We start from the raw sequence: 12,461 nt of genomic DNA on the forward strand, positions 1-12,461 counted from the left end.
ACAGGGTAAAAATAAAAAATCGAAACATGAGCTTTGGATACAAAGCCCTTGTAGAATAACACTGCAAATATAACATCTGGAAGTACAAAAGTTATTTACATACATATAAAAATATAGGCACAGGTGCTTGTCATGCCATCGTGCAACTGCAGTTTCTCGATGCAGTGAAACAAAGGTTGGCTGCACATGTTTGGTAGAAAACAGTTTTTCTGCCCGAATTTCCTTCTTCGTAGCACCGTTTGCAGCTCTGGTATTCGCAATATTTTTCTGGTTGGTGCTGGGTATACTGAGGTAAACAGTATACCCGTTTGTGAATCTGCCAAAACCCATATTTTTTATCCCGATTTCACCAACGTTTCCGTGATGTACTGACGAATACCAGACTGACCTTCAGATTTCACCTTTTTTTCATCAAAAAAAGCCTTGCGACGAGTTGAAAAAATAGCGCGGATGAATCGTTCAGGTGCTGCCGTAGGAAGGCATCTGGTGAAATTTCACGTGGAATGTGACGGTCCCCTTCTCACGATCAGAGACACCCAAGGAGGCAAGCAACGGCTCGAACCCCTTCCGTGGCATCATTAACGGTTGAAAAAGGCCTGTAAATACGTGTCGTCGACTCCAATAGCATGTAGGCGCGGGACTGGGACGATTCTCGTGTTCACCAGAAGTCCGATGAACATGCGCATCTCCTCCTCAGCGACCTCCCTCGAGGGTCTGTTCCTTTCACTGGTAGTTGGCTTTTCGAAAATACGCATCCACGCATACTTACTTGTGTGTCCGCATATCTTCTGACGACTTCTGCGATGAAAAAGAAGACGAAGAAGCATCCCCGTGGCACTCCAGAGCGCTAGGTGAAGGATCAACTCCGCGCCGATCTTCGCGGACGGAATTCCGCTCTTTCTGCAGCCGGCGCCAAATGCAAACGAAGTTGACAGCCTTGCAGATAAGAGCTGTGGTCTTTAGTACGCACCGGATACATTTACATCAACGCGCGGCGGCGATAAAACGGCCTCAAGAGAGAGCGAAGACTTCCCGGCGGATACCTGCTGAAGTGCTGGGGCACTTTCACGCACTATCGCCGTCCGCACTGAAATCTGACGAATCGAAGTCGTCTTCCATCTCTGTGCTGCGACCATGCACCAGATTCGCGCTCAGATTAATTGGGATTCGTAGGAATTAGTCGTTTTCGTGGAGCACCCTGCGAGCTACCACGACGCCATAAATAAAGTAAGAGCGCTCACCTCCCCGACTGCAAAGGAGCTTTAAAAATCCCCCGTGGCCGGAAAAATAAACTAAAAAAAACTGATGAAAAGTGGCCTCGTTTACCATTTAAATGGCGTTAGCTGTTTAGAAGCCCTGAGATAGCCAGCGCTTCTGAACTTTGAATTTCAAGTCGTCGATAGCATACTGTCGATGGGAATAGGCGCTGTCACGAAAGTCTTAAGCCTGTAGCTTATACAACCTCGGTCCATTATCACGAGCTGGAAGCTCGTAGAAACATTTCTTGATAGTCCAACGTTCGACGAAAACTCGTCAGGCTAGGCTCGCCGTTATCTACAAGGGGTTATCTACAAGATACCACGCAGAGATTGTGACGCATCCTACATAGGTGAAACTGGAAATTTCAATCGAAGAGTCCAACAGCACCAGAACGATGTCAAGAAAGGCAATGCAAGCTCGAACGCCTTGGCGGATCATCATTTAAACAGTAACCACATCATCGACTGGGATTCTGCGAGCATATTTGAGACAGAGAAGCGCCTATCGACACGGCTACTTTCAGAATCACTGCACATTCAAACGACCGAAAAACGCGATTAACCGGACACGGGGTAATCTCCCCGAGATATACATGCGCACTCTGCGCCACCCATTCCATAAATAGTTTCGCCCTCTTGCATGCTCTTCATTGTGAACAAGGGACCCGTAGCGGTCCCGAAACGTCAATATATGTTTGTTTTTCCTTGAACAAGGCGAGTGCCTGTTTTATTTCTTCAAACATTTCTTGACGTGACGCAACAATGGTAGGTTGGCTATGCGCCAGCGTAGCATTCACCAAGCAATTCAGCCATCGCATTAGAATCGCGGTCTCACTCATGTGCCCTTAACTGCTAACTGTTCTGAACTGCAAATTGTTCTGAATTTGACCACCATCGTGAAGCTCTCAGGTTTGCCTTGAGCAGACTTGATTCTCGGCATTTTACTGAAGCAACGATCTTGATATGTAGCCTCGCAGCTCATAAGCGCAGATAACCATGGGAGCCACCTTCCAGATCTTGAATGAAGGTGACTTAAGTGACCATCTATAGATACTCTGCCCGGGTGTCTGCATAGTGCAGCTGCATAGTACATGGAGTTATGTATGTGTGTCTGTATGTCTGTAGGTGAGCAGATGAGACAATTGCGGGAATAAGCCGCGTTGATTAGCGAAACATGGGAGTGTCCTTTGCCCTGCAGTGGCCTTAGTCAGGCCGATGACGATGATGACGGTGATTATGAATTAGTATTGTGAATTGCAAATCAGTTCTGCGGAATCTCGCAAGGTGACGGAATGGTTAAGAAAGGAAAAAGAGACAACCACCTGTTTGTAGTGAGAAGGCACAAGTAAATCCATATGAATTTCTCAGAAAGAAGGCATCTTAGTTACCGAAAAAGAAACTTCCTGGTCCGGGGCAAGGCTTCATAGTTGCTTAATAAACTGTCCTGGTCCGTGGTCCGGAACCCCGGACCAGGACATTTTTTTTCGGCAACTAAGAAGCCTTCTTCTGAGAAATGTGCATGGATTTCATTGTGGCTTCGCGCTACAAACGAGTGGTTGTCTATTTTCTCTTTCCTGTATTGTGTATTGTGAGCACCCATGCTATATTTACCCCTCAGTTTCCCTGCCCACGTGTAAGGTCGGGAACTGAACAAACCTAGCAGATTTTCTCTCTCTCCCTCTTTATAAACCTCGCATAGCGTCCTTTCTAACAGATACTGGCATCGTTGCACACTATCTTGCGTGTTTTATTTGTTGCCGCAGGATTCAGAGACGCTACAATACATCGTACGTTTTCACTGCAGTCATAGACAGAATTCTTTTATTCGGGAAATCTCATATAAATGAGAGCCATATTTATTACACTAAATATTTTTTCTCATATTGATAACTAGAGCCATATTTACTATGACGCAAACACTACCGAAAATCGGGCCGATTAAAAGTGCTGTAGCCGTCGTATGGGAGTTCAGGGTCCTATGAATTGCTGAACTCAGCGGTGTTTCAGTGCACAGATCTTGGGCTCCCGTCCTTGTAAAGAACGTCGTTCCTTCTTGGCCCTCGCTGTATCTGCCTGTCTCGTGCGCCTCGAACGACGTGACGCTCTTCTTTTACCGACACCGGCTCGATTCTCGCATTGGTATCAGCCAGTTTTACGTAGAAACATGATGTACGTAATACGTATAAAATACGTAGAAGCGAGAGCACCGGGAACAGGAGATGTATGCAATAACGAAAATATTTTTTTCAGTAGTGTGGCTAATTATTAATATTCGTTCAATGTTCAACTGAAATTCGTTCAACTGAAAGCATTTACGCACTCAGATGTGACAACACGACCAAGCAATCGAAATGGCGTAACGCGGTAAACAGCTATGACTCACTGCACAATGTCTTCGTCAAGTCTTGCGCACACCCCCGGCAGAACTCGTACCCGTCCGTTTGGCACGGCTTATCTGGTGGCCTTCACCTCGCGTCGCCCCTACAGATAGCGTGAAGAGCAGTCGTGCTCGGCACGTTTTATCGCCGCGGTCTGCGCTTTCATAAACACCAGATACTCTCATTGTTATCTTTCGGGGCGACATTGCGGAACTCTGTCGACGTGACGATTTTCTGCCAAGTGTAGCTTCCATGTTTGGATGTATTTGTGTAGGCTTACGCACATTTCTAGTTCTAGAGGAGCGCACAGTTTTTATTAGGCTTGTTTCTTTAATACTTATGCATTTCTGCAAGATCATTGCCACTTAACATCAGCATACGCGCTGTATCCAAAGCATATGACAACGTTTCCTTTCTTGAGATGCCTGAGCTACCGCGCGTTGTAATACTCCGTGGAATCCAGCGCGGTGTTGACTGGAGACCCACGCAGCTGGCCGATCACCTCCCCTCGGCTCTGCAGGATTGTAGTTTGTGCGGTGGTGTGGAGCCGACAACGATTACACTTCCCTGCTCGCACGCCTTCTGCGACAACTGCCTCCGAGCGAGCAAGGAATCTGAAGACGGCGAGCATCTTTGCGTGCTCGATGGCCGACCGTTTGTTCTTGACGAAAATGTTGTCCGGAAGAAATGTTCCACGAAAGATGCTGCATTCATAAAGGTGGGCTTTCCATAGCCAGCATTAATAACAATATTATGAAACCGTTCAGCGACAAAGACGGGAACAAGAAGGCGACACACAAAGTGCTACTTCCAAGTGATGTCGAACATCAGTTGGAAGTAGCGCTTTGTGTGTCGTCTTCTTGTTCCCGTCTTTGTGCGCTTAACGGTTTCATAATATCAGTGTACCAACTAGCTCGGACCCAGCCTCTGAATCAATATTAGGTCACATGTGCGTGTTATATATGTATGTAATTTCACATTATGAGGCCCGTTGTATTAACCGGCAAACAAACTTATATGTAAGGCCAAGCGGGATCAGTTCGGTGAGGTTTCTATACCTCCTTCGAACTCATTGTATAGCTTTCTACTAAAATATGAAGCCAGGACTACTAGACTCCGTGTTTTCCTACTCACACGTAGTTTTACGTAAGCCCTACCTCTGTCGTATATTAAAAAATTACAGCTTATCCACGAGTGAATGATGAAGAGCTTGGGCGAATCTCCTGAAGCAGTCATTGTGACACCATGAAATGTTCAGTGGTTTCGCCCAGCAGTAATCAAAGCGATCCGCCGCTTTGATTACTGCACGCCATCTAGCGTGAAGGGTGCCGCTACGTTTTTTTGCACATATAATGCACCATGGAGGAAGGAATACTAAGAAGAGGCCCTATCGTATTTCAATGCATTGCGAAAAGTGTGGCGGAAGTGACGTCAGATTTATGGGGCAAACAAAACAGCAGACGCCCCTGACAGATTTGTAGTCCCGGCGTAAACGTAGCGCGTGTTGGCGGTTCGCACGCAGTAACATGTTGCAAGCAGACGTTTACCAGGCTGTTCGTGCGTGGCAGGCCCGAAATTGTTCGTGCGTGGCTGTTCGTGCGTGGCAGGCCCGAAAAACGCCCCACGAAATTCTTCGTGGGGCGTTTTTGTGCAACAGTACAAAATACTAGTACGTGCCGTGATCAAAAGCGTTCAGCCCCTGCATCATCGTATTCGAACTCACCTAGCCGCGACTTACGCGTTCTGCTGGGTGTTAGGCCTTCCCTTTTTCATAGCCCGATTTCCCGATCTGTTGCCGGATTAGCGGTTCTTTGTTCGTGTATATGGAGTGAGCGTAGTAGCTATTCGGCGCAACGCCAACCTATAGTTGACGTAACTTCACGTCGAAAAGAACACACCGCTGTATTGTATACGCGATCGTGCACGTAAAGTTTGTAATTCCAGTACGCACACAAAAACAAGCACGCAGCGAGCGCACACCGCACAATACATATATCGCGTAGTCCGATAACAACAGCGTAAGTTTATTGCGCTTTCGTTGAACGATACAGCCTCTAAAAACGTACGACGCCTTCGGCGCATGTTATGTACGGCGCGTCAGACGCCAAAAACAAAAGTTCACGTGTGTTCTGAGTTGACACAATGAGTAAGAAGCAACAGAGCGCACATCCGAGAGCTTCGCATGCAAATACCATGCATTAGTGATCAGCAATGAAGCGGATGTGTACGTACACATGAAAAGTGACACCCGGTACTTTCCGCAGCGCACGCGATTTCCACCAGGTATACGCAACGCAACAAGCTGGACATTCCGTAGCTTTCCTAAAGAACCCACACGAGGAGCAACATGAGTGAATCGACTGCGCCGCGGCGCCGCTTGCACGGCGAAAAAAAAAGGGGCTCGAATCGCAGATGCGCTTGCAAACGACACGGCGGAAATCGCGAAATGTTTCGAGGCTCCTTCGCTAGGAGGCGATGCGGGCGTTTGCGATGTGGAGGCTTCACGAATGTGACGTCAGGGCCTCTCCTTATTTTTCCTTCCTCCATGTAATGCACACATCTCTATGGGACAGCGCCATCTAGTATATCGTCACCCAACTGCAGTTAGCATGCTTCTCTCTGGGACAGCGCCATCATTGAATGATACGGGAGACGTGATGGCGGGGACACGCCGCATGGAGCGACGACCGACCAGGTGACGCTATAAGGAGCTTCGACCCTAAAATTAGACCATTTCTTGCTAAAGGGGACCATGACGCGATGCGAAGCCGGAGCACTTGCACGATCGCGTTCCGTTGGCTTTCGTTGGGCATGCTACCAACCTCGCGTCGTGGAACGCGAAGAGGAACGCTACGCGCGTCTTGTCTTCCCTCTAGCCTGGCCGTTAATTCTCACAGGACGAGCGGGGAAAGCGGTCGACAAGCGCGCGAGATGGGGCAGCGTAAGAGAGGAGAGAGAGGGGCATGTATAGCATGCCCCCATTTCGGCATGTCTAGCCCGCGTTTCAAAGGGGGAGGGGAGAGGAAAAGGGGAGAGGAGACGTGGAGAGGGAAAAGGGAGAGGGTGAGTGGATAGGGGAAAAGGAGAGGGGGAAGTGGAGAGGATGACGGGTGAGGAGGAGTGGATAGGAGGTGTGTGGAGAGGGTATGCGCATGCGCAGTAAGGGCGGTCACGCCGCACACCACCACCACCGTTTTGAACTCCGCTTTAAGATGCTTCGCACCTAAAAAATTCAGCGGGCCCATTTATACCGGCACCGAGAGTATGAAGTTAAGGCGGATACCCCCACTACGGCGTGCTTCACATTCATATCGCGGTTTTGGCCCGTAGAACGCGTAAATTTATTTTCGCTATTTAGTGTGTGAATGGCGCTAGTGCGTGTGATCTTATAGGTCATAGGGCGCGCTTTTACGCAAGATGTAGGTATCGAAACAAAATACAAAACAAATACATGGGAAGTCTTCTGTCATAAATGATATGTTCGGGTAAAATATAGCACATTGCGTGGAACTCATCGTATAAATAAAGCGATTATTTCATGGTTATGATTAGAAACAGCTAGTGATAAGAGTTAAAGGAGAGCAACTGAGTAAACTTCGTAAACTGCGGTTCCCCGATGAAATTTCCTGGCTGAGTAACTCAAGGGACGCATTGCAAAGCATGGTTACTGCACTGTACGGAGGGACAGAGCGGTACGTCTTAAAATATTATGCAGAAAACAATGTAATACTTAGCGGTCGCGGAAGTGAACAGCGCTTTGCGATAGGTAGCGAGGCACTGGAAGTGCTAAAGGAATGTGTGAAATAAGGGCAGGTAGTTACCACAGTTATCATAACCATGAGACTGAACTAATTAGGAGAATAAGAAAGGGTTAGAGCGAATTGGGCAGGCATTCTCAGCTAACGAAGGGTAGTTCATCATTATGCTACGAAGGCAAGGTATATAACAATTGCCTCTCAAAGGCACTATTATTATGCAATAATAACCACACTTACCGATGCCTTCATTCAGTCGATGCTGACTTTAGCAAACCCATCAGTTCGCTTTTTGCTGAACTCAGACATTGTGCAAGTTATCGCCATATCACGTTTTTTTGGAGGCGATAAGGACTCACGTTTTACTGAGTCTTTCTTGTGTCATGACGTCTTTGCAACAAGAACATTATGTATCATAAGACCTGTGCGTTCCATACCGACTCTGTTGCACTCATGCTGGCATTGAGCCAGAGCCAATACAGCTCAATGCCGTTCACATTGTTGCACCTTGAAGAGGCCAGTGTCATCATTAAAATGGATGTGTTCTCTCGCTGTAATGAAGGCAATGTCATTATTCTACTTCAAATGTGCGTGGAATATTAAGTTTGTAGACTATCAGTCATTCATCGCGTATCAGATGGCCAGCGAGAAAGTACGGCTTTTCCCTGTGTTTTCATATGCACCGTTATTTCTTCGCCGTCAAATTATATTACCGTTGAATACACTGTTATAACACATACCTTACACGAGTTTTTGAGTACCAGTGTTTTTTTGTTGTTTTTCTCGGACTGCATTGATATCATATGTTCATGACTCGTTCAGTCCATTACTAAGGCAAGCCCCCGCATGAACTGAATTATTAAGTAAAAGTTCTATTGCTTTACGAATATAAATATACTCATACATTTGAGAGCTCTTATGAGTAAAAACAGAGATGTAAATATTAGGAACACTGCCCTGGGTGACTACGATTATTTTTTCTCGTTTGGGGTTCTTCAGCGAGCACCAAAATTATGGTACACGTGCGAGCTTTCACTTGGTGCCCATCTAAATCTGGCAGTTAAGGCTGAGGATCGCATCCGCCTCCCCGAGCTCAAGAGTGCGACACTTTACGTGCTAAAATATCGTGGCGTTTTTATATCGGCATGCAATTGTTGACGTATTTGGGATGGAGTATATTATTGCCTCGGCGAATTGTGCCAGCTGTGCGAGTGTGATTTCTCCGTACTGATTGACTTGTATTCTCTTGCAGGTAGCGTGCTGGAACTCTTGTTACGGGTGTGATTTTATAGGGCCTGTCTCACTCTTGCCAGAACATTTTGAAGAGGACTGTAAATTCCATCCAGCTGTGTGTCCTCGGTGCAAGGTGACGATGCTACTGGCGGATCTCCCAGGTCATTACCGGTCGTCCTGCACGGCGCCTCTTGAATGGACCGAGCCGGCTCCTCGGAGTACTGAGTTAAATCGCTCTACATCGCGCAGCACATGGGGCGAAGATGTCACACTCACAGCTCACGACACACTGGTCGGCTTGGAATCAAGGATGAACGAACTGGTGGAGTATGTAAGAAACCTTGATACAAAATCCACTGATATGAGTTTGAGCCTGAGTGAAGTCACAGAAATCCTGCGGCAAATGGCTTCGACTACGTCGGAGTCAGCTGGTTGCTCAGGCAACCAAGCTGAGTGCGCCACTTTGTCAACCAATCCACACGAAAACGTACCACTTGGCGTACTACAAACAAGCGAGAGCGAAAGCGCCGAAGCGTCAGTGGCTTCCACACCTTCTAGCTCTGTAGAAGATGACACGCTGTCAGAAGCACGCGGAAGCATACGTGCAGAATTATTGCCTAGAGCCATGTATTCTGTGCCTGTACCGCGTCTTGCCTTGAGGAGGCAAACAACGCAGTTGACACATTACATGCCAGATCGAGAGCGTGCCGACAGAGAAAAGAAAGCGTTCCTCGTTTTTTTCAGGAGAAGAAAGGCAGCGAGTTCCGGCTCTGCTTCGGATTTCATGCCTCTCTATGACCTACTTAAACGTGGTATAGAACTCTCTGTTCCGGAAACCTGGACAGCCAAAGTTGCCTTGGATAGCAACAAAGGCTGTCATGTGAAAATCGTCATTTTGGAAGAAAACTCTGCGCTGGACGTCTATGCGAAAGTTGAAGAGCGCCGGAAAACATTCAATCCTTGGAAGGTGGAGTCTGTGAGGTTGGTGCACCCAGGCGAAAGTGCCCTTCTCTCAGCCTCTAGTGGCAGCCATCCACTGGAACCAACATGGACACATTCTAGAGCTGCTCGTCTGAAGTTCCCAGCTAGCGGGTATGGATTCTACGGGTCCCACAGGTTCGAAGCTATGTGCAGGCGAGGTTTCGTAGAGGGTAACGATACAGTGACGTTCTGTGTGACGCTCATGCGCAAGTGGAACGCGCCCGTGGAATCCACCGCAGACGCAGCACCATAAACTGCGTTAGCAGTTCAATGAGCCGATGCGTAGGTTTCATTCACTTGTTTAGAGCATTTCAGAAATTGTTTGATATCTGTGACACGTCTGCATAAATAATACATCTCTATTCCTTCGAAGCTTACAATGTGCGCGAATGTAAGTTCTTTAACGAAACGAGAACGTCGAGTTGACTGTTTTGCATACTGAAATAAATTTTCACGTCAGAAAGGTAAATTATTTGGCACGCGTAAAACGCGCACTAGATCGGGCATATAAACAAAAAAGGCAAGCGTATTCTTATAAAGTTAGCACTCGGGTGTAGTATATTGTACATTCTTCGTCGAGAAATGGCAGAGTATACATAAATGCTATTGCATACGAATGGGCACAGTAAAGCGACTCGATAAGGATGAATTGCATGTGTGTTGTTAGAATATATAAATCATGCGGATATTTGTATAGTTGGTATGTACGAACAACTATAGCAATGGGCATGAGACCACAAATCACAATACAAAATATTGTAAGAGATTCGAGGCAGAACTAGTGTATTAAGTATCATAAATAGTCCAAGGTAAAAATTGGCCGCGTATCTGCGTGCTTCGCTGCAAATGTCGCCTAAAGACGATAGAAGAGGCGCTGCGTGAGATATGGACGCCATCTGGCAATACGTCGGGAAACATGAGTGCTGTGTTGCGGGCTGGTAGTCCCGGCGCAGCGGCAGGCGAAGACCGGCGGTGACCAACGCGACAGGTGGGGACGCCGGCCAGCCCGAACACACTGTTTGGCGCGATGCGCCGAAGGAGAAGAAACGTCCGCACTCAACGAGTACTCTCTACACTCTCTTACTTACACGTCGCCTGGGTAAAACAGGAATGCCAGAGCGGCGCCCCCTGTCATTCGTACAATGCAATACTGAACCGAAACCGAAACACAACATGAGCTTGTGCAGAGGGCACGGAGGAAGACAAGTTTCAGCGCAGTCGCATTTTCAGCGCACCTTAAGAAACTAGGGTTGTAACATTGTAAGGTGAGTAGGGCCAGAAGGACCGTCACGACGAAAACCTGCCTCCTCAGTCGTATTCGCTTTGAACGTTGGTGTGGCTTCGCGTTCCCTCCTCCGCTCCTGGCCTTTCCACAAAGCTACTGGCTAAGTACGAAGGCCCCTACCACGTCCTACGTCAAGCATCCCCAGTTAATTATATGATTGAGCCTGTTCAATCATCTACGGACCGCCGTCGTCGCGGCCGCGAGACTGTTCACGTCGATCGACTGAAGCCGCATTATGACCCACCAATTGTACCTGTTCCTTAGGTCGCCAGGATGGCTCCTTTTCCGCGGGGGAGTGATTTGTAACATGGTAGGGCGCAGACAAGAACGCCTGCGAAAGAAGACGAAAACGGTTGTTGTTGGCGCTCGCGCTTGCTCGGCTTGGACCGCCGATCGCTTCAGCTGTGGCAATCTTTTAATAAACGCGTTACTGTCTCAACGTTAAACGCATACCATCAAGGTCTTTAAAATTGCGTATCTGTGTATTTTCTATTAAAGGAACACTTCATCTAATATTTACCTAATGATGTTACGCCTCAGATATGCGTAATATTTACTTTTTGATTAGCAACGTTCACAAGTATGAACAGCCATACCAGTTCAAGATGGATGGGCGGTAAGCAAGTGGTTCAACTTTAGCCGGTTGGCTGAATCGGGTGACGTGCCGACAAACAGAAAGACAGAAAGACAGACCCAAATTTCTGCGTTTAAGTTCCCCAAGAAAGACTATCGTCTTTAAAACAATATTCACAGCACCCATGAGACATAACGACTTATCAACTAATGTGCAGTTCTGCAATGTACGAACGCACGTAGAGCTCAATTCCCAGCCACCACGACCACATTGCAATGTGGTTGAAATACACGAACGCCCGAGAACAATTCCTTAAGGGCTCCTTGGAGACCACGGGTTGGAGAAAATTAACCGGAGTCTCCCAACAGAGCACGTCTAATAATGACATGTGCTTATAAAACTGAAAACGCAACATTTTACGTCTAACACGCTACCTCACGACGGGTGAGGCGAAAATGCATAAAACAACAGATATTGATGGTTATTTACCAGAACAAACAATGCTTTGACGGTTGAATAAATATCTGGCCTGAGTAACATCAGTGCGTGCCACTGGTCCGACACTGATGCGTAGCACACAGGTGTGACTAAGCTGACCCTTGCTACATTTATCGTGTGTAGGTATTCGCCGCGAGATCGGGCTACAGGTGGCAGCACCATCGCCGCGCTAGTGTGGATAGGCGGTTGTCGGCGCGTACACAAACGTGCACAACAGCGCTTCGTTGTGAGCGATGTGACCCGATTTGCGGCAAACAAAATGCGTTGACTGCAGCTTTCTGGTAATTATGTGCGCTCTTCATTCTTGAATTAATGCACGAAGCGCGCCGAACGTTACAATTACTTGAGAGAGAAGCGCATTCAAACGAACGGGTTGCTCGCCTTCGGTGACAGTCAGCGTTTTCGCAATGGGTGACGATTTCTTGTTGTTTTATTTGTACATGTTTAGCTTGCGTTCCACCTACTACACACTACTGTATAGCGCGACTCAATTAACTA

The 12,461-nt window shown here is 47.4% G+C and overlaps 1 protein-coding gene across 1 annotated transcript; it reads left to right on the top strand.

The window, feature by feature from the left end:
• The first annotated feature begins 3,860 nt into the window (after positions 1 to 3,860).
• Positions 3,861 to 10,224, top strand: LOC119399568 (uncharacterized). The gene is made up of 2 exons (XM_037666373.2): positions 3,861 to 4,355; positions 8,645 to 10,224. Exons 1-2 carry the CDS (start codon positions 4,059 to 4,061, stop codon positions 9,857 to 9,859), a joined length of 1,512 nt encoding a protein of 503 aa, XP_037522301.1. The 5' UTR covers positions 3,861 to 4,058; the 3' UTR covers positions 9,860 to 10,224.
• The last annotated feature ends 2,237 nt before the right edge of the window (positions 10,225 to 12,461 follow it).

Source organism: Rhipicephalus sanguineus, chromosome 7, assembly GCF_013339695.2.
Source record: "Rhipicephalus sanguineus isolate Rsan-2018 chromosome 7, BIME_Rsan_1.4, whole genome shotgun sequence".
In the NCBI taxonomy this organism is placed as follows: Eukaryota; Metazoa; Arthropoda; class Arachnida; order Ixodida; family Ixodidae; genus Rhipicephalus; species Rhipicephalus sanguineus.

Bases quoted from the DNA above. Each gene is read 5' to 3' on its own strand.
- LOC119399568 (XM_037666373.2), top strand. From the start codon at position 4,059: ATGCCTGAGCTACCGCGCGTTGTAATACTCCGTGGAATCCAGCGCGGT. The intron at 4,356-8,644 runs GTGGGCTTTCCA...ATTCTCTTGCAG, and splicing joins AAGATGCTGCATTCATAAAG to GTAGCGTGCTGGAACTCTTG.